Genomic DNA, 22,918 nt, shown 5'->3' with positions numbered 1-22,918 from the left:
GTCAACTCACTGGTGACCCCGAGTGATACGCTGCCGCGTCGTCGATTATTCCAGCTGATTCTTAAGGTAGCAGCTTCATTTTTCACGCGGGTTCGCGCCCAAAAGCGAGACGACTTAAGAACGCGTACGCACAGGAACAGAGAAAATAGAAAAGGAGGACGAAGGAACTTTGAGAGGCAGCACGCTTATGATTCACCTGGGCGACCTTTTCACGAGACTAGGATATATCTCGCACGCGGGGAACAAAATATGACACGCGGGGGGCAATAAAGGAGGCAAAGCCGGAGAAAGAAAGAAAGTAAGAAAAATATCGTCTGGATATCGCCGGTGTGTCACGTCCAACCAACTCAGTGGACACCGAGAGCCGGCGCTGTCAGTGCGTGAAAGTTCGGAACAAAGATAAATTTGTACCAGTGCGATCCCCGCCCAGTGTTCTCTCGGTTACCACATGGACATCTCTGCTCTTTTCTCGCGCGTGATCACGCGTGCTGTGCTGCGTTTACTTATCCATAAAAATGTCCATGGGATATTGCGTTAGATGGGCAACAGCTCGACCGATTTAGTAGAACAGCTTGATTCTTGTACGACGACGAATTGCCTCTTCCAGCTCGGTTATTTATAGCGGTACGTGAGAGAATGGCTTTCAGGGGAAGTTTTTTCTCTTTTTTTCTTCTTTTTTTATTAATCGACAAACCATGCTAACCTACTTCCGATAAAATAGAAGCGAAGAGAAGGCGGACCAAGATTCGATGTTCAAAGAAAGCTTTCGATACAATGTCCTTATAATTAGTTCGTGCGCAACTTTTACCTAGTCATTCGACCCTTTATTTTACACCTTTTCTAATCATCCCACGTATGTCACAGCGGGATAGCAAAACGAACTAAGACTCGTCTTCGTGCCAAAGGAAGGTTCACCGTCATCCTATGTGACAGTCGAAAGTCACAAACGGATCGATTACGAATACGACTCGCGTTAATCGATTCTATCGCGCGATCCTATTCCCCATGGCTATTCTCCTCGCGAAACGTCATCGACGCCGAACGATATCCACTTGTTAGAGACGAGTAGATGAGAGAAGAAAGAAAGAGAAGGAGAAGAAGAGAAAGAAAAGAAGGTCTCGCGGAGTGGCTACAAAGGCATTGCGAGCATTGTCACTGACAGAACAGAAAGCTGGTATACTGACGCCACTATCATAACGTACGAGCAACATATCGCATGACAAGAGAGGCCCCGGGAACACAGGGCTCCGCTGCTGACCCCTCTGACCCCCGCTGTTTTTGTGCCGGTGCCTGTCGAGTCGGACCTTTGGGTCCTGGTCCCAAACTGCGAAACATGCCGACACGGTACCGTACCCCTGAGGCCCTCTCACGAAACTCAACTGTGTGTGTACGAAGAACGCTGTGTGCTTGAACCTCGGACGTGAAACACGATATTCACCGTTCTGGGCCACGAACTACCATTTCGTCTCTGTCTTTCTTGGTTTTTTTTCGGGCGATTTTAGTACTCGCTACATATCGAGCTCAGTCGCAAGAAATCGCATACTCTTTTTCTCGATCGCCGTGTCTGAATTTAAACGCGATATTCTTTGATACAGAGAAAAGTAGAAATTCGTTGAGTAACAGCGCAACGAGTTTTATCCATAAACATCATCGATCTAACGATTCGCGTTTCCCAATCGGCCGGTGCTCTGTTGTTCGCTGACAGGTGCACCGATGGAAGAAAAACCGGCGAAAAGTCGGTCGGATGATTCACGAGAGTCGATCGACGCGCCGAATTAGGAGGATCTGCGGCGTGAACGTTGTTTACGAGGTCGCCGCCGCGTTGCGTCGAGCAGCGGCAATAAGTAACGGCAATTACAAGGAAACGACGCTGGTTGCATGGCCGTTGGCCGTGTTCACGGCGCATGCTCGATTGCTCAGGCGCATGCGCACACGCGGCCACCGCGCAACCGCGGCGGCGCGTTCGGTATTTAAATTAACCGATCGATCGACCGTGTTCACCTCGCACATTATGCAAATGCCGTGAAAACACGTAAAAGTTTTCTGCAAAACCAATTACGCCGACGCGACATCGGCACCATGGCTGGCCCAAGTTAATTGCGAATTTTTGCGCCGTCCAGTCATTACGTTGGACCCCCCTTGCCACCGTTCCCTGCTTCGTACTCCTTCCGTTCCGTTGCTGCTTCTCGGCAGCGATCAAACAGAAACCAAGAGCAACAGAAACCGAGAAGAGAGAACAAGAGAGAAAGCGTGAAAAGAGTATGAAAGAATGCAATTTTGCAATTCTGGTTGGCTGGCCGTAGCACCGGGCACGAGCCATCATTCTTAAAGGCCAAAATCGATCCGCCGACGTAAATTATTAGTCTTTAACGTCGCTGGATGCGAGTTACGGCGTATTCGCCGTTTAAGGGACATTCTGTCCAATGATGTTCATTAGTAGGGAAACAGTTGGCCGGTTCACGGTTTACAAGCTGATGAGCTCAACTTGCCACTTGTGTTTCCTTAAAGAGGTCTCGGATCATCGGCCATCTCGTTCCATGCCTCCAGTGATTGTTTACGACGTGCGACTGATTTCGTATAATTATGCACGATTTTCATTAATCTCAATTACGACGCGAGATAGGTTCGTATTTCGAAAGACGGATCATCGTAACGCGAACGAACAGCGCGGCTGGACACGCAGACTGCGCTACTGCACCATTTCAAGCCGCAGAAATTTCGGATTAATTACGGCACGTGTCGACAACGTGTTTCAACCACCTTTTTATGTCTACGAGGAGAGTGTTAACGACGATCTGGCGAGGTGATACTCGTTCGAAGAATTCTACGGAGGAGACAGGTAGATTCAGATTCGAAACGGGTCACGGTTGTCTGTCGAGTAATTAAAACCTTCGTCGAAGAGATCTCTCGAGATAAGTCTATCTGCTGTAAAGCAGCATCGGTGGATTACGGGGAATCTATGGAAAAGAAACGACGATTCGACGACACGCTCGTGTTTCAGATTTTCTTGTTTCCGTAAAAATAAGTGGGTCAACGACACGTGTGTATAATCGTGAAGCTATAATTGTAATCCGTGGCACAGCCAGATCGCAATCTGTTAGAAAGGAACGCGAGGCAAGCGGCGAAGGAAGAAGGGACCGAGCGCATTACTCATTCGGACAATTTGTCGAGCGCGTCGGAAGCGGCGCTGCGCGGCGATGGGAGATGACGCCGCGTTATCGTTTCTATCGGCGATTACTACCTTTTCCGGGTGCAATGAGATTCACCACTACTGGCCATTTTGCTCATATCGTTTCCTGTATCGTACTTCCTCGCGTTCCCTTTTTTCTTTAGCGCTAGGGTGTTCGTAAACCATGCCAACTATGTATGAAGCTTCAATCTTTTTTCTACAGCAGTACGAAGTAATTTACCTGGAGAAGTATTTACGGAAAAAAGCGTAATCACTCGACGAGAATACCTGACCGTTCTTCTTCACGCGCGTACGATTAGAAACGTACATGTTGGCTTTCTATGGCAGGGGTCGCGACAACCTCGAAAGATACGAGGCCGAGCCTCGATGCTTTGGAAGGAGTTCATTCGCGTCGGTCGTTTGTCAGTCGGGTTCACCTATTTAAACGTCAGCATCGGCGACAAGTGTCGACAGAACGACTCTACCTAACTCAGCCTTGATACATTTCGCCCACGCGACATCGGAGAGCGGCTTTTCCATCTTCCGCGTCCCGTACACCTACGTGTGGCTCACCTCTTCAAGGCCGCCACAGCCCCATCATTATACCAGCTAAACGCGTGGACACGCGCGCTCGAGACTACGCTGACAAACCGTAAACCTTTCCTCCCGGTAAACAACGTCCTCCTCCGCTCGTTCCCGTTTCTCTTCGACGCGAAAACACCGGCCGCAAAACGAATCCGCCGAGAAAACGGTACTTCCCCCAGTCTCTTCTTCTCGATCCACCAAAGGTCGAATCCTCTGGGCTACGCCAACTTTCCGGTTTCTGGGAAACGCTCCCACGCGAAAACGCTTTCTTTCGCGCCAAAGTCTCTCGAATTTTAAAATCAAAGTCAGGCGATGATTTTTCGCGTCTATGTATTTTTATGGAATCCGAGGTTCGGGCTGACGAGTCCTTAGAAAGAATTTCGCAACGTGATACGCTCTGTCGTTCGTTCGTTTGGAAGTTCGGCCGCCTTTCCGAATCGCTGCCACAATAAAACCCTGTCGTTCCACCTTTCACTCTCGTCAAAGCAATTACAATTCCGGAGCAGCTAATAGGTGCGTGACACCGAGACGCTAAATCGTGTTACTCAATTGAAATCTACGGGCCGAGATAATCGAGACGAATGAGTGCATGAAGAAAAATAGCCGTCGAAAATTTCCCCCGTATGATCGTGCGTTCAAAATGGATGCTTAAGAGGCCTTGGCACGTGGGCTGGCGAGGCAGTCTCCGGTGCAGCGCGCAGCGTGGGCTAAAACAATCCTCGGTTAATTAAGATAATCGCTTGTTTATGACGCCATACCTTCGCTGTATCTGTCGTTACTCGGTGAAATTCGCTCGCGACGTCGAGAAAGCGCTTCGTTGCGTCTCAACAGCGACTGTATCTTTTTCATCGAGCTACAAATTCGTCTCGTTGACGCGACGATCGAAATAATGTTCCTTTAGAAATATCCACGTGAAACATCCGATTTTTAATCAGTTTTACGTTCTAGACGAAATGATGCGTTGCGTTTGGTAAGCACTGTTAGATCTTATTTCAATGAAAGAAAAAACGCATTAATAAAATGAAGATTCTAACGGACGATCATCGTCCAGATCTTGAATTCTTTTTGCAAAGGTTCGTGGTGTTGGGACACGCGATCAAGCAATTACCCATAAACTATAACAGCAACTCGACCGAGCAACGTCCGAAGAGACCATTCCTCCGGTTTTCTTGGTAAAAATCACGCTTGCGAGTGATTTTAATAAACCGGAAATGGGCGCAAAACGATAATTCCACGGTGATGTTTCGGGTACGTAGGTGCGCAAAGTCGCGCGCGAGCACGATTATAATCGTTGGTATAATTAACGCGACTTTCAAGCCGTGGCCGTGTAAAGGAAGATGCTCGACAGACCAGGTACCGCTTGTGCAACCTCCATACCGTGAAATTAAACGACCGCGATTAATGGTAATTCACGATCGGGTTAAGGCTGAGATTAAAGGCCGATATTACGGGTAAATCGACCTTAACGAATGCGATTCAATATTGGGAAGATGTTTACGCGATCTTCGATGCAACGCGGACGCAGGTGCAATGTATCGCGCGTTTCACGCTGGGAAACTTGTTTCCTGATCAATTTCAAACTGTGAATCGAACGAGAACGGAACACGTTTGCTTTTGATTCAGTCGAAAGAAATGGAGCGCGATAAAGTCTCTTTCATCCTGTTGGTCTGTGCCAAATGAGAATATTAGCTGACGAAAATTACACGATGTTTACCGAGGAGGAAGGTGAAAGAGGCGGATTGCGCTCGGAGCAGGCAACCACGTGCTGGGTGGTCGGCATACTGGGTCACTGGGTCTAATTAGGTAATTAGCAATTTGTATCTCGACTCGATCAAAGCCCTTCCCCTTCGTTGCGCAATGACCCACGAACCCATTCGCGAGACCGCGCGAGAAAAGCCTGCCTTTCTCGCCTTCGTTCGCTTTCCTGAAACCAAGCGCGGAACTCGAGATGGCGAACGAAACGCGAGAGAGGAACGAAGAGGAAAAAGCGAGAGGAGCAGAGGAAGAGGAAGAAAATGGCAGAGAGTTAGGTTAAAAGCAACGAACACCCGGATCCTTTCGGAGCAATTACGACAGCCAGGCAAGAGGGAAGGACGGTAATTACTTTCGGTGCCTGTTCTCGCGATGGAACAGCCGCTGGCGTCGACGAGACGTAGTTCGTCGTTCGACGAGGCCCTGTCGAATATACGCTTTCCAGTTTAATCGCGCGACCATCGAGAAAAATCGCACGCGCACTCGTTCAGCTGGCCGTGTACGTTCCGCAGCGACATCCCGGCCAAATTGGCTATACTTTATGTCACGCGGCGTAATTTACGCGTCGTTCGCCGCCTTTTCGCCGCGAGGTAATGAAATGGTAATAACAACGTTGCGATTCGGGGACGAGCCTCGGGCGGCCATCATTACGCCGCTAATGTGGGAAATTGTGCTCGAACGGGGAAGGGACACGCAAGGCGGGCCCTGGTCTCGCCGCTAAATCTTCGCCACGATTTCTGGCGAAAGGAATGCGAGACGATGCCTTTGCACTACCTTGCCATGCCTTATTCGCATCATTGGCAACACTGGTAGATTACGTTTGTTTCATGTTTGACGAACATTTCTCTTTTACATTTATACATATGTGCCGTATGAGATTCTTTCGAGGTCACATTTTTTTATATCGTGGAAGAGAAACAGAGCGAGATAAGATTATCTTTGATAATAATATGAAATAAAGTTACTCGAATATCAAAAGGACCTGTGTGTATATGCGGTTGATAAGGGGCCAATCTCAACAATGTTCGCCAATGCCGTTACTACGAATAATACGAACGTTTCGATTCGCGTTTGTTAATATACACGCTAAATTTCACGGTAAACAGACGTTACTCAGCTTGTTCATTATCGTGACATAGCCAATTGTGTCCTTCGATTTGTTTACCGTCAATAATGTCACGCGGAATTGAATCACTGCGAGTACTGTTTGCTAGCGCTGTTCTCTGCCAAGAATGCCGTGGTATTCTCGCATGCCAACAAAAATATTGTATCTACATAATCAAATACGTCAGTAAACATCGTTGCACCGATAGGGAACATCTCATCAATTTTGTACTCCATTTCCACAGATCATCGATCATCGTTCATTTTAATTTTAGAATTTAACATCAAGCGATACGAAATTTTTCCTTCTCTCATCTCTGCTCCTTCTTCTTCGCAAACGAAGGAACAGAAGCTCGAATAGCAATTCTCGTTTTAACGCTTAGCCAGCGCGTAATAACGTTGGAATCACCCACAGCAGCTGTAGCAATTGTCGCAATCTCAATTTACCGCATACCACGCAGCAGCTTGTTCCACGCTATCTACACAAGAAACAGAATCACGGAGGAAAACGAATATACTCGATCATCTTCGACGGTCTACTCGGCTCGGGGATGCGAGCATTCGTCCTTTCGCAACAGGAATCCATCGAAGGCTTGTCAACCGGCGACCTTTGCTGAAACGGACGGCGCAACGGCTCGAGAGAAACGCGCGAGGATGCGAGAAGGTGACGCGAGAAGGCGTCGCGAGGAATTACCGATCGAACTTGAAGAACTCGGTATTCTCGTGGAACACGAACGACAAAACGACAGGGATCCATCGGCGACTGTCTCCCCGGCGCGGTAACCTGAACGCGTGGAACGACCAGTCAGGATCGATCTGGCGAAATTTCGATCTTCGCTGCGAGCCAGTGAAAGCCTTCGATGGCATGCGGCTCGGTTGCTCGTAGAACCGCGAACCAGTCAATTTCTACGTCGAAGCCATTACGCCGATTTTATCTGGAAGATCTACAATGGACGGTTTAAAGCGAGGCTCGACGAGCGGAACGACTTCGAAGAATTAAAGCGGAGTACGCAGGATCAATGGCTTTTGTTTCCCTCTGTTCAGTGACCATAATCGTGGTCCGGCGCACTTCCGCGTGTTTATCGTCCGGAAATAGCGAATCCACGATTATGGATCAACGCGACGATACGTTCGAAGGATTATGTCCTTGGACTAGCTGGCCCACTAAGGGAAGTCGAGTATAAACGGCCAATTACAAAGTTCCACGATTCGATGACGTTCCGATGCTTGTTGGTTGTTGGTGGCCTTGAACGTTGAGCTTCGTATAGCTTGCTCTTGAAACTCTGTCGAGGAAGTATACCTATTTGAGGAGCAGTAGGATAAGGACGATCGGAAAAGACACAATTACGAATTAATAGTAATCGCGTGGTACGACGCGAGATTCTAATCGATACAGACCTCCCAGCATCAAAATCGCATCGGTATCGAGGGAAACTCACGAAGCAGCATTCCAAGTCACTAAATCACGATAAAATCGAATAAAAGAGATCCTTGCGAGAGATGAATCCGCGCTGGTTAGAAGGATAGGCGGCTCGTTACGGGCGCGCGTTGGGAATGACAATATTTCCAGGTAGCCGTGCGGCCAGCTCGTCAGGTGTTCGGAGTTACGATAATGTCTAATAACAGCGACGATGGAAGGCGACGGACCGGCGGGACAGAGATAACCAGAGGAAAAGGAGGAAGGAGAAGGCCAGCGTGCGGCTCGCGGCGTGACACGTTGTATCGGACCAGGTGGCCGACCGATTTGCCGCGACCACAATGACGCGTGGGCCGTGGAATTGTCCTGCGTCCGGCCTTTTTGCCTTCTCGTCTATCGTCGCGATGGCGAAACGACCCGTGAGAGACTTCTGCGAGAAATTGCATCGCATCGAACCAATCCCGACCCTATCTCTCTGTTTCTAACATCCTGCGCGGGAGTACTTAGTGATTTATGATTATTTTCGTTGACCAGGTGTTGCGTTGGAAGGTGGATCGAAGTCAAGAAAGCGTTACTGGTTCTTACTCTTACGACGAGTAGCGGAGATTTAAAATTCCGAGAAAAAGTTTCTTGGAAAATCTCCTAGAAGAAGCGTATTCGTGGATAAATGTCCGTGGCAATTGTTTCTTACGATGTGATTTAACATAGAGTCTGGAAATTGAAATATCGCGCGGTCCAGGCATATAAAAATGATAATAGGTGCTGTAAATTTACGTTTGAAACGTGTTCGAGATATTGTCTTCTAGGACAAAATCCAATTAACCTAGATACGAGACAAACGAGAGGGTGTGGAATGGAACGAAAGGAAACAACATAGGACAGGCGAAGGTAAAAGTGTCGTCTCGGCTTCGCTTCGAATTAGGCGTCTCCGGGCACGAACACTCGCGGAAGGAAGAAACGATGTCCCGTTTAATTCGTCGCGCGTGGGTGTTGGCTAAGAAACGACTCTAAGCGTCGGCCGGCGTGAGCACTCGGTCACCGGAGTTCTTTGGCTCAGAGATCCCTCTCCGACGCCCCTTTCCCGCCTCGCGCGATACGCCGACCGATCGAACAGCCTTGAATACCAACGATCGTCACTTCCTTCCTCCCGTCAATGTTTTCCGTCGCACCGGCTACTGAATTTCAATTCAACGCCTCGTTTCGATGTACGAATTCCTGCCGCTTGTCAGATTCTAATCTACTTCGGCCTACCGCGACATGAAAGTCGTCATTTTTATTTCTATATAGTATTCAATGAAAAAGGATACATCCAAGATGACCAATTCGAATAGAGGCTGTTCCTAAAATCGATCGTTATTTACAAAATATACTGTTATTACAAATCTGGGTACCAACGAGCAGTAAAGTAGATACGTAAATCAAATACTCGCGACAACATCGAAGTTTCAGAAAATCGAGAATCCAGTCAATATCGTTCACCGATAAAGTTTTTCGAAACGTTCAACTACCCGCATAATCCAGCAAACCAGAGATCCGTGCATCGTACACGCATAAAGTACTTTGAAATACTATCAATTACGATCGAAGGTTCGGAGCAGTTCGGAGCGAAAGAAGATGCCTCGAGTCGTAAATCAAAGGAAATCGTTCGTGTCCACGACAGAAGCGTCGCCGTTCGTTCGAAAACGAGCTAGGGACGGGGCTCGGAGCCGGTGACTTGCAAGAGAAAATAGTCGGCGCGATTGTCGGTGGATTGGCACGTGGCTCGTCGCCGGGCCATTATAAAACACCGTGTTACGTGCGTGGGCCGGGCATGTAAGCATCGCTAGGTGTGCGCGTCCCTTTTTTCGCGCGAGCACGCCACGAATGCACGCACAGCCACGGCGGCGCAAGGATTTTTACGGTGACGACGCGGCAGCCTGTGTATATACGCGGCGATTTCAATGCGATACTTTCAGCCGCGGCTCCGATTCGACATATCTCGATCCGGTTCGCCCACGGAAACCCGGAGCATGTCGATGTGTATGAATATGCAATGATAACGCGCGCGATTTATTTATAAGTATGACGCGGAGATCGATCCCTCGAGGAGGCAGGCGTGAAAAATCGACATAATATTATCAAAACGCGATGTTACGAAACGCCCGATGGAAAGCGCCTCGCTATCTCGAAATTGCGCGCGTCCAGGCTTGACGCGAGAACGCGCCGTAGCACGCGCCGTAAACGCAAATATATACGGTGATCCGATTAACCTTATCATCCGTGGCGGGCATTGTTCTATCGCGTGGTCTGTAAGGCAGGAAAATCGAGTTACACGAATATCGTAAAAACGAGGGTACCGAGAGAGCGATTCTTTGGAACATCGAGATAAAGATATGCTTTTACCCTTTCTGAATTAATATGGTATAATGAAATGATATATAGATTTAATATCTCACTGCATCAAGAATATATCTCTAACATTAATCCGTACGAATCAGGAAGGGAAAAAATTTAAGAAACATACGAACAGTAATGTTACACGACAGAGGCAATTAAACATTCAACCATTTTTCGCATTTCTGAAGCACGATACTTTATGTAAATAATACAAGGAAGCTATTTATAAATGAGAAAAAGTCGGTACCGATCGCTGGAATAAAATCTATCTCGTGCGACAAGTTCCCGCATCGAGCGCTCGAACTTTTCCACATAACTGGATCACTCTTGAACGCAACGAATAATAAAAGAGTTCTTCGAAGTGGTTCACCCTGTACAGCGCGGGGAACGCTGGCGTCGTGTGTCCGCCTTCGATTTTTCCTTCGCGCCGCATTTTTGTCACGGTTACACACTATCGTATGAATTGTGGACCAGTCTCGGCGATTGGTTATCTCGCGAGCGGCCGACTCGGCGAGTAAGCGAGCGAGCGCGCGCCGTTACGTTCTGTCCGCGCCGCGCTGCGTTCCGAGTTAATTCGAGAGTACACGCGCGCGACACGCGATAAATTAGATAGAACGTAAACGAGATTGTCGGAACTATTCTCGATCCGCGAAATCGATCGCCGCGTAATTTATGCTCGACACGTGTGGGATTATGAGCGGTGTCTCTCGTCTCCGTCTATCTCGCGCTGGTAAGCTTATCTCCGCGGGCCGTGCCGTTGATTTTTCGAGCTGACATCGTCTTTCCGTTCGTACGATTGAATTCGTGTCGTGGAAAAATTGATTTTTACACGAGTCGCTACGATGCTGGCCGTGGTGTATCGACCGTTCTCGAAATGGAAGGCGATAAGTTAAGAGATTCATTAAAATCCATCATACTCCGTATTCGATCGAAAACAGCGTACTTGAAGTCTCGCGATAGGTACTATAAATCATTGAAACTAACGCGGAGATTTCGAGACGTCTTTCGCGAAGAAAGGTTCGAGTGAAATGGTCGAAGAGCCTGTCGCCTATCGCAGTCCGGAGACTTCGACGCGTGGAAAGAAACGATTGGCGCGCTCGACCACGTCCTACGTGGTTTTTCACGTGCTCTGCCGATGATTCGCAAAATGATTCGCGCGAAGGGCTAGCTCGGGCGAACGAAGTGGGTTAACCTCGGTGGAAGGAGCCGTGTTCTACTCATGGCCGTCTTGCGGACGTCCTCCGACAGAAGACGAGCGTTCGTACGGTACGACGATGGCGCGAGCCCGAGGCCGTAAAAGCGTCCAACGTCGGCTTTTACGGCCAGTAGAACCGAAAGTTACGATCCTGCTTTTCATTTAATTAATTTCACCGTAAGCGCCCTCGAAAGGTCGGGCGTACGTGTAACGCAACCGCGGTCTCGCATAGAAAAACGGTGTTTTTCGTGTCGCCGCCCCGGTAATTGGACGTCGAATGGATTTTTCAAAGCGTATACAAACTCGGCCGTATAATTAAGTCCGGTAAAGGTATACCGGGCGACTTTTAGCGCTTAGAGGAAAAAGCGCGAATGCACGGAACGCGTCGATTCCTCTGGAATCGGAGCCGCCCGCGTCTAAAGGCCCGTGAATCCGACAAAACCGACCGAGGATGGAACAAGCGATCGACGCAGAACCGCCTCGACGCGCTGCGCACGATCTTCGCTGACTTTTTGTTATTGGAGCCAACTCGACTGCACGCGCGATTGCGACAGTTCGCTGATTTGCATACTAGAGGCTCGGATCGTTTAACGTGTCCACGTGAGCCGCAAACAGGTGGTTGACTTGTCGTTAACCTCGTTTGCAAACCGAATGTGTACGGAAGATATTTCGAAAAGTATTTCGCCGGTAAAATTCCCTTTGGCAAATTTTCACCAAATCGTCGCTACAGCCAGGAAACAATTTCTCGAAACAACAGATCGATTCTTCAACCAGTTGCTGTTTACACAGACTAAAAGGAATGAAACTTTCGAGAAAGAGGTTCGTGGAAGGTGGACCGTCTTTCGTTAGGAAACCAGAAGGTATCGCTTTAATCGACGGTCCGGCCAATTAGCCGGCCATTACGAAATTCGTTTGGTCAAGGAGAGGAGCGAGATGGTGAAAATGTGTCCGCTTTGCTCGTCGAGTTTCCCCTGCCAGCTGCAACAGACCGGAGACAAAAACAAGCACACCGCCAGCACCGTCGCTGTTATAATGGAAAACCAGCCCGTCGCGTGGGACGTTTCATTAATGAAGATGTCTCATTAAGCGTTCGACCGCGGCAAACCGAGGTTATCGGCTTGAACTGCTGGCTGGAAACGAGGCCTCTACTCAGCCATACCGAGCATAATTCTGACATAATTTTTCGTTACGAAACGATCGTGCATCGGCCAGCGGCACACTACGTGACATTAAAGTACTTTTAGGGTGTCGTTGACCTGTTTGTATCCGTGTCGTACGATTACCCTCGCGATCGTGTTCATCGATTAATTAACAAAGATTCCAGTATTCGCGTCACAAGAATCGTGCGGTGCCATGGCCGATACGTCTGGATTTCAGCTGGTCAACCTATTTAAGGGAATTTTAGAATAGTCGAATAGCTGCTAACGCTCGCCTGATTCCGTGTACAAGACGCATTGTGGAATCCAAGCGTCGCGCCAGCCGCGGCCTGCAGAACTCGATGAAATCCTGTTTTTTTTATTAATCGACCCGCCGCTGGAACGTGTTTTCCACTGCGAGGAATGCCGAAATTATTGCACCGCATGGACACAATGTCTGGCAAACGTGGCAAACGATCCGCGTACTTCTGTCAAGAGACTGTACAGTACCGCGTAGGTATTTATACGTTTATCGTAATTACGAGAGGGCAGAAGACAAATATTTCGTAACGACGTATAACATTAAACACATCCCCCATCAACCTAACCTCAACTACAGCATTAAACACGAATTAAAATCAATCTACGGAATAACGTAAAACGTTACTGTGGAGACCTGATTTGTTAGAGTCAAAACGCCTCGTGATATTATCGCATCCTCCTCGTAGTCGTGCAACGTTCGACGAATTCACGAAGACGGAGACACCCCGGCGAATGGTAGAAGGTTCGCCGAGGAGATCCGACACGGAGAATGCCCGAGTAAATTTTATCGAAGGATTCCGTGCCCACACGAGGCGTATCGAGGTTCGAATCGACCTTAAATTACTCGCGATTCCCGAGCCGAAGTCGTCTCGAACTTTTGAGTCACACCCGGCCTGCCGTCCAGGCGCACGGATAATGGCGTCGCCGCGCGAAGAAAGAGAGATAACTTAGAGACACGAAGAAAGACGGTTGGAACGGTTGACCAAAGCGAAACGCGACGATTCTACGGATACAGGAGCGAGAAAGAGATCGAGGGATACTCGGTAAAGTCTCAAATCGGCCCGCACCCTTCTGCCAGCAGAATTTACGATTGTCCACGCGAAAGCGTAGGTAATCGTCGATGATATCACCGTTATAAATAGGCACGCCTCCTGTCTCCTGTATATTTATACTTGCACACAGTCGCGCGACGCTGTACACCTACCTGTCCGCACGAATATTCGCGCGCACGATCTTTCTTTCTCTTTCCCCTCCTTTTTCTTTCATGGGTATTACTCTCTGGACAGCGCAATGCCGCGCGCGTGCATAGCACACGTACACAGGTGCGTTCTCGTCGAGGTGCGCGCAACTTGTCTCCGAACAGTGACGTCGGAATTACGGGGGCAGCGGCCCACCGGCATTTTCACGCGGGAAAACCTTCTCGCGGGAACGTCGCGTTCTGGATATTCCACATAGCGACTCCGATTCTAGATTGAGGAGGCGAGACTCCGGTTGTTTTCTCGTGGACGAGATACGAGGACAATGGAAGGACGAGGAAACGAACGTCTTACCAAATACTTCGTCGTGATGCAAACGATTGCTCGCTGAAACGACGAAACCGGTAGCTACGTGCGAACGAAGTAAAGCAACGCTGCGATCGGAAAGTTCCCAACGCTGTCAGTTAAATACTTGGTTCCGTTTCGTCCTTCTCTTAATACAGGTCAGTTAAACTTAGCCTACCGTATTTCGATATACCTTGAAAAAAATAAGGTCGACGCCACTGTCGACAGGTACGCGGTTCACAAGCGGCGCGTACGCGTTTCGGAGCTCGGCGTGTGCGTGAGGAGAACGCGGCTCGGTTCGTCCACTGGCAAAAAGTAATTGCAGAAAAAGGCGGCCGATAAACGCGACAAAATGACGTTCTAAAGACTGCAGCCGGTGGTCCGCGGCTTTAATGAGGCTCTCCGCTCGACCTACCTGAGCATACGCGCTACGATTCGTTCAGCGATCGAAAGACAAGGCAGAGAGAGGACGTGGATCCGACGCGGAACAAACGCACCGCGGGGGTCGTCCGTGCGTCTCCGCCTCGACGTATTTATACGTCGATCGATCCTACTCGCCTCGCTCACGTGCTGCGGGGGATAACGTATGCGAACGCGGCAAAAAGCAACCGCGGCTCGTTTGCCGAAGGTGAAATCAATTTTCGGCCGGCAACATTTTGCCGCGTCTTCTGCTCGTCTCGTAGCCTCCGCCGCCATGACGGCAGTCCGCAGGATCGTTGCGTGCGTCGTGGCTCGGCGTCCAGCGCCGCAAACCCGGCCGCGATGAGTTATCGTTGGCCACTCGCTGTATTGTTGTTCGACGGTGTTGCTCGAACCGATGTCGGGACGATGTTACGTCCAACTCGCGCCGGTGGTCGGTATAACTTTCTTGCGACCACGACCGGTCGTTCGATATTAACCTCTTTCTTCCGACGGAACTTACGACGAGAGCGAATTTGTTGAGTTGACGGAGTGTACGTAAATCTACGTTGTATTTCCATAGCGTTAAATCTTTGTCGACGTATGAAAGTACCACTAAACGCTACGAAGTTTAATGTACATACTCGCATCTCATTAATCCGCCTGTAAATATTATAACAGCCACAGTAGCGCGTTGATACTTTTCGTAGTGACCTATTAAAATTTTATAACGTAAAAAGTAAAAATTATCAGATTCAGTGGCTCCCGGTAGAAATGTTTTATCGCGAATCGTGCAATCGGCAACGGAAATGCTACGAATAGGATCAGAGGTATGGGTTGCACAGTGCTAAGGAGAGCGACTCGTAGAAATATCTATGGATTCCAAGTCGGTGATCGGTCGGTTATAACGAGCGACTGATTACACTGCCACCAGGAGCATAATAGCGGGGGCCTCGTTAAAGAGGGTGAGCTTGGGCCGCGGATTACAGGCGTTCATGGCTCGCGGATGCTAACAGCCAGGATAACTGCAACGTGGAGTTGCACGGAACACAGTTGCGCGATTACAGGCCGTCTCGCATAATAACCGAGACCAATGCGACCGGCAACCGATCGGAAGCGAACGTCGCCGCACGGCGAACCGTTAGTCGTTTTCATCGATTATTCCGGACGTCAAGAACGACACTTCCTCCTCCGCGCGCGCTGGAAGCCAAGATCGATCGACGGTTATCGAGGGCGTGGACGTGCCTTGATGCAACGGGAAGCTTTGTCCGGTTGTTCTATTGTTACCGGTTGTCAACGAGATTCGTTCTCCAGATATAAATAAACCGATCGAAATAAAAGTTTCTTAAATGGCGGAATATCTTTTTTCAATACTTTACATAGTACTACTATTTATCTTACAAAATCGCAATTACAGTAAAGCAACAGTACACGCTGCAAAAAAATGAAGGAAGAGTATCGTTTAAAATCGTCGTTTCATTAAAATAGAAAGGAAGAACGATACCTGATTCCTCTCGTTACGGTGGCTGGAGAAAAAGTTTAATTCGCAGAAAGGATATAAACCGGCATTCCGCGATCGATAAAATTCGTGGTACGCGAGCGTCGATCTTCCGTTACGATCGGTAGCTCCGTTCTGAACGGGGAGCAACGTCGTGGCGATCGACGGTATACGGTGACGATGTATCCTTTTCACGGTTACGAGGCCGAGATCGGTGGCCGTACGACCCGATAAAAACATCCGGTGAATAGCGGTGTGCCCGAGACGATTGCAGAGGCGACGAATCGGATCGGGTCGGCGGCGGTGGATCGCCCAGAAAATCGCGAGAGACTCGCGACGAGAAGGATCGTTGACGAAACACGAATCGGTTGCTGAACAAGAACTGGAGGTTACGCCGGCACGGCGTTCTCGTTTAAGGGTCATAAAGCGCGACGACAGGGGCAGTCGTACAAAAAGGTAGCAATAAAATGTAAATGTACTCACATTCCTTGTTGCGATCCATGGCGTGTTGAAGCGACGAGTCGTCGACCTCCGCCTTCGGCGGCGACTGATTACCCTCGGCCATCTCTGCGCCCGATCCTGGAACACCCGCGGTCTTCCTTCCTGCCACGTCCGCCGCTTTATCCTGCTGCGGCGAGGGCTTCGTGCCTTTCTTACCGTTTCCAGCGTCCCTGCGGGTCCGAGCGCGGACCGAAACGAGCAAAACGTGCCGTTTTGTGAATTAATCTTTCATACGTCGATACGTCGAACCGACCAACGGATCGACCCATCGATTCGTGGTTGCCGTCGCTTCGTGTCCAGAAACAGGAGGGGAAGGAGGAAACGAACGATCGAAGAGGAGAACTCGCCGGCAAAACGAGTGTCAATCGGCTCCGAGTCCATCCTTTGGTCGTGTTTTTGCCGATGATGAAGGAATGACGGATCAATCGACACTCGGTTCAACCGAATGGAACGTTTTCATCAGAAAGCGACGAAAACCGCTCTCTCTCTCTCTCTCCTCTCCTCTTCCACCGCATCCACCGCGAGTGACTGACCCCTTGGCTCCGAGCAAGAAACCCTTTCAGGATATTATTGTATCGAGCGGTTCCGTTCTCTTCGAGTTTCTAATAGATTCTGCTCGTTTTTGCGCAAAAGCTTGAATATGGACGTTTTTGTATTTTGCCGGAATAACGCTCGTTCTATTTCAGTCGAGAATAAGAGTTTACCGCGTTAACAACACTTTGACTCGAAGCAGTCGGTACTTCACTTCGGTTATTTAAATCACTCGGATCGCTTCGTATTTATTTCACTTATTAGCACGTTGTTCTTCGCTTATCCGTAAGGCACCTCGAAACACCACGAGACAATCCGCGAACAACCATCGACTCTGTATCTAATTTTGCTATTGCAACATCGATTTTTCCACGAAACACGATGTAACAAAAGTAGCCAATTAAACTTTATCCGAAAGCACGTACGCGGAGGCAGTTTCAACAGTCTGAGCAACTTTGTTACGATCTCCGCGGCACCGCGTTATCTTCCGCTTTATTAAGCGTTATTTACGTTACTGCCTCCGCGCGGTACAGCCTCGCGAATCTCGGATGCCGTATCCTCGTGTTCCGCAAGATGATTTAGAGCGCGTGATAAACCGCGATATAACATCGATACGCTTTATCTTGCGGCGTTTCAGCGCCAGGAAAAGCGTGGAACGCAGCTCGATCCGCGATATACGCGCGCTCGTTCGCGGACGGTATCTCGAAGAGTTCGAGCCCATAAAACCGGGTCATTCGAGGCGAGAACGCGAATAAAACGCCGGCGAAGAGATAAGAGCGGACCGAACCGCGGATAAAAAAAAACATGGGTTAAAATTGCGGCTGCCCGATGGAATATTTTAAGGTACTCGAAAGAGAAAGTCCTCGGGATCGAAGATCGCTCGTCAGCCTGCTCGATAGCAAGGTGGTTAGAACGTTTATGTTCTCGCGTAACGATTACGTGGGAACGTTAAATCGTACAAGTTAGATCGGTCGTGAATCGTCGAAAGGAACTCCGTCTTCGCAACAGTTACACGGTTATCGCGACCAATTTCCCGCGGCCGCGAGTAAGTACTTGGTAGAAATAATAAACTGTCGAAAAGAGAGCGCACTGGGATTGCGTTCTGCTGCTAGCGCGAAAAAGATAGGCAGATCGTAACCATAGTCTTAGGTATAACAAACGTGTGACGTGTTGTACGAAAAGTATTCGTATCGCGAAAGATATAAAAATAGCGGGGTCAGTCACTCGAGGAATCGTAGTCTGGAAAGACGGTTATTGCCGAGTGAATTCATTTGCAGGGTAATCACCTTTCGTCTTTGGATTCGCGTCTGGCTTCCTTCCTGTCTCTTTCCTTGTCCTTCAGACTGTCCACCTTCTTCGCCTTAGACTTCGACTTGGAATCACCTTTGGCGACCTTGTGATCAAGGACGGCACTGGTGTCGGCGGCCACGATGCCCTCGGTGTTCAACTGACCACCGGAAGTACTCGACGAAGAGGAAGTCGAGGCTCGGGTGTTAGTATAGTCCTGCACGAGGAGCGCACCTCGTTATCCGGGATTCGTTCAAGGACGCTCGAGGGCCACCGATGGCGACAGGGGGGACAGGAAAGGACAAGCAGCTTACCTTAAACCACTCCGGGTATATAGCGCTGATGGTGTCTAGAAGATCCTGATCGAGCTGAATCCTCCAGAATGGGGAGCCGCTGTCCAACCTGTGGCCAGACTCTGCAACGAATAAACGCGAACGCTGTTACAAACCTTCTTCGCGTGAGAATAATTCCTACCGATTACGAGAAAAAAGAATATATCGGGAGAGATATCGATTTTATAAAAACAGCTGAACAGTTCGAAGTTTTCAAAATGATCCGGTAAAATAGAACGATGAGACGCGTTCCGAGAAAATACTTCTTGTAACTTCGTGGCATTAAATCATCCGAGAGAACATCAATTCCGAGTAAAGTGGACGATATAAATCCGATCGGCGCCGATACGACGTCGATCGACGCATCCTTCGCTATCGTGGCCGCAGCGATAAAACACCGTGGGGCAACGAGAACGTTCGAAGCCGACTTTTTCTGGCAATTCTATCGGACGCGGTTAGTCGCGAATCGGCGACCTCATCGATCACCGATCGAATTCGCGACCGATTAAATGTAGGATTTAGAGCGTGCAAGCGGTTACGACCCACCGCGCGAAGGTTGACCGGTTGGGCTCTAAGGAGTCATTCCCACCGCATAAGGGCTAATGGTACCCCGACGACCAATAGCCCGAAGGCGTATCAAAACCTCACGGAATGCCGGCCGCTCCGTTTCTTTCGTGGATTCCACGGGATTCCCTGCCTAATTTAAACGTTCGTCCCTGCCGGTTGCCGCTGGAAGGGATCACCTCTGGACACGAACCAGACGAAGGACGAGAAATCTGTCGCTGTGCACCGGGTTTCGTTGGCCGACGAGGTGGGGAGACGCTCGAGGGGACAGGGGGGTGGAACACCTCGTTACGACGACATTCTACGGGCGAGACGCGTGCCCTGCCTTCGTGATCGAGCCACGAATCGGGCAGACAGAGATCGGAAAAAGGAGGAAGAGTGGTCCTGCGGGACTTTCGGACTGCTCGCCGACAGAAAACACGGATTCGAGACAGTCCATGTTCCCGACTCGTAAGTAACCTACGGGAAAAACGCGGTTTTCTGCACCGACTTTCGTTAAACGAAGAGATCCTCGATTGGTGTAAGATGGGTCTAGAATCTGGAACATAGGTCTATTTCAAGCTGATAGCTCGTAGAGATGATCGTTTCGTTTCTTTGAAGCGAATAAACGCGAGGTCGCTAGGAAGATGACTTCGGTCAGATGGATCCTATACTTTCGTCTTGCTGCAACGAAAAGATTCGTTTCGCGTCTCGACCGAACCAGGAAGTTCTCCGACACGGTATCTCGAATCGAGCTGTCGGTGAGGATCGAAACAGGTCAGTTTCGACGATCAGACGTCGAGAAGATTTCACCTTAACCCAATAAGTGATTAGTGGGCCGGTACGCCGGGAGAGCGGAATAAATGGTCAATCAGTATGCGCGTACCGGACAATCCGCTGTAAATCACGCCGTGAATCATTCGTCGACATAAATCTAGTCTCGGAACGGTGATCAATGCGATCCCGACCGGTCCCGGACACATTAGTTAAACGCTGTGCATGCCGTCGTTTACGGGACACGCATCGCGAGGCCCGCCCGTGCCTCGGAATCTCTCGGTTCGAGCGTAAAAACCGATGCCAACGGCCTAATAGCGCCGATTCGAGGGGAGCCCCATCGGAAACGATACATCACCGTTCGATCGCCGATCCCTCGATCGGATAACACCGCAATAGCCTCGTCGGTTCGACTGTTCCTTTCGGTTAACGACACCTTTCACGGCTATGCTGCATCCGCGAGCCTACCGATCGTCTCTCGTTCGACGTTCGATCGTGCACACCACGCGATCCAACGAAACCGATTCTTACCTTTCCACGGTGTACACGGTGTCGATCGAGCCTTTAGAATTTCTCGTTTCGTGTCTGATCGACGTTTATACACGAACTGCTGGATTTTATCGATTCGATTAATACGGAGACGCAAAATGACGGTCGACACGAAAGCAAAAGGCGCTTGAGTTAGCGCCAGCTACTATGTAACGCCGTTCTAGCTACTTATAACCAACTGGTTCCTGCTGAGAATACTTCCAACTCTTCTTCCAACATAATTACGATAATATGGAGATACTCTACCAGGATCCTCTTCCAGATAGAATACTAATTACGTCGCGCATCGTTGCCCATACATCATCCGAATAAGCTGTCACTACTGGTTTCACGCAGACCGTAAGAAGAACGATCGACTAGTTCCTCGTGACAGAAGAAAAAAATGGAGAACCGCGGGATCCTGGAAGCTCGGTCTTTGGACCCATGGCCGACACGATCCACTAGTCGGCCGCAGAAGGTACGAGAGCAGGCAGAGACAGCGTATCGCAAGAACGGTCCGTGGCCCCCGAAAACAATAACAAACCTCGGTGACTGGTTTAGCCGATCGAAGCAGAAACCTCAACCCCGTCGCAGAACATATTCCGTGGAAGACCCCGAATGCGAAATGCATTCCTTGGAAGCGGCTACGGCATCGGCCGCCAGTCGAAATTCGGGCAAATAAATCTCGCGCTTCTCTCCTCTTCTTTGTTCCTCCCTCTCTTCTACAGAGGACTTCTCTGGTTCGCGTCGTTCCACCCGTCCTCGTAGTCGTCTTAGTCGTCGTCGTTGTCTTCTTCTTCTCCTCCTTCTCGCTCGTGATCCTTCGATCTTTGATCCACTTGCACACTGACGAACCCGTCCAGCGGAACATGCTCGCAAGTATACGTACACGTGTACGCGTCCACACGAATTCTAGCGCGTTTTATACTGGGTGACGTGCTTTCGATCGTGGAACTATCACGGTGTAACCGGACGAACCTCGATCGATTCTTTGTACATTAGGTTTTAACAACCTCGGCCCTGTAAAGGTATTTACTTGACGTTTAACGTAAGATTTTTTATACACAGACGTGGTACATTTTACAGGTCGATCGAATCAGGTACAGTACTTCGATATTCACAAGTGGAGTAGTACGTTAACTCTGGCGGGGATTTGCAGCTTGCAAACCTGATACTTCGATACAAGTGCCGTTACCTTTGTTCGAAACTTTCAAATTTAGTTCCTTACAAATACTCAAATTTTCTATTCCCGACGGACGTTTAAAACTTTCCTTGAATCATCCCTTGGCCTTTAAATTAGGTGACGCGGGGACGATTATCGAAGCTACGCTGCAAGCAAAACCGATTCGCGATAAACACCCTGTACAGACGGATTGTACACGTGCACAGGTAGGCCGCAGGCCACGTGTGCGTGCTCACTGACGTGCGTGTAGAAGAGAGAGCACGTGCGTGTTCGCCCTTGCATTCGACTGCAGAGCCCGTGAGTCACTCTCTCGTCAGGGCCTGCGCTGGTAGCCGCGAAAAACTGCACGCTGCACTTCGGGAATGTCGTTGGCATGTACAGGGTGTTCCCCTTTGCTGCCGTCTGCCTGGCCGACAAGAACGGCGACGGTTTGCCTCGGGATTTCGCTTCCCCCTTTCTTCTATCCTTTTTTCCCCAGCTCGCGGCCCTTTCGAAGAACCGCCGCGAGTCCAGGGCTCTTCCTACTATCGTCGAGCTCGTTCGCTGATCGTTGTACCACGGAAACTTTCCTTCTTCGCGGAAAAATCCTTCTTCCGTGCCATTGCTTTTTATCGTTTATTAAGCTACTGCTCGAGCTACAGCCTTTTTACATCGATTATGGATGATTGGTTATTGGATTCGAATGGGTGCGATCACGCGACAGAAACCTTGAAAAATGCTGTCCACCGACATTCACCGAACCATTCGAAGAGAAAATGCTCGTAATTTTGGGAATTAATCGTGGCAATTTCCAAAATTGCCTCTGCGAACCGGATCTCGCCGGAGATACGTGTCCCGAGGATCCTCTTCGATACTCTTCGATGACTTATTACCCGAGCGACGGTCTGCTTCGGGACTCGTGCGGCCTATTGCTCGTTTTTCCACTCTCGTCGAGAGATTATTTAGCACTCCATTTGTCGGCGGCATTGCTGGATTATAGAGCATCGAGATCGACCCAGTTGAGAACGACCAGCGTTCCTCGTCTC

The 22,918-nt window shown here is 49.4% G+C and overlaps 1 protein-coding gene across 5 annotated transcripts in view; it reads right to left on the bottom strand.

The window, feature by feature from the left end:
• Positions 1 to 22,918, bottom strand: part of LOC117204314 (myocardin-related transcription factor B-like) — a 239,380-nt gene that overhangs the window by 58,206 nt on the left and 158,256 nt on the right. For all 5 annotated transcript variants that reach the window (XM_033441570.1, XM_033441567.1, XM_033441565.1 and 2 more), the window contains exons 2-4: positions 18,848 to 18,948; positions 18,533 to 18,750; positions 16,698 to 16,885 (exon numbers count right to left, since the gene is read on the bottom strand). In XM_033441570.1, coding sequence (XP_033297461.1) covers positions 16,698 to 16,779 — 82 coding nt within the window. In that variant the 5' untranslated portion in view covers positions 16,780 to 16,885; positions 18,533 to 18,750; positions 18,848 to 18,948. The remainder of the gene's footprint in view (positions 1 to 16,697; positions 16,886 to 18,532; positions 18,751 to 18,847; positions 18,949 to 22,918) is intronic.

This window comes from Bombus bifarius, unplaced genomic scaffold (assembly GCF_011952205.1).
Source record: "Bombus bifarius isolate JDL3187 unplaced genomic scaffold, Bbif_JDL3187 scf7180000007978, whole genome shotgun sequence".
Taxonomy (NCBI): domain Eukaryota; kingdom Metazoa; phylum Arthropoda; class Insecta; order Hymenoptera; family Apidae; genus Bombus; species Bombus bifarius.
Note: the sequence above shows the minus strand (reverse complement) of the source record. Positions and strands in the feature narration are given on the sequence as shown.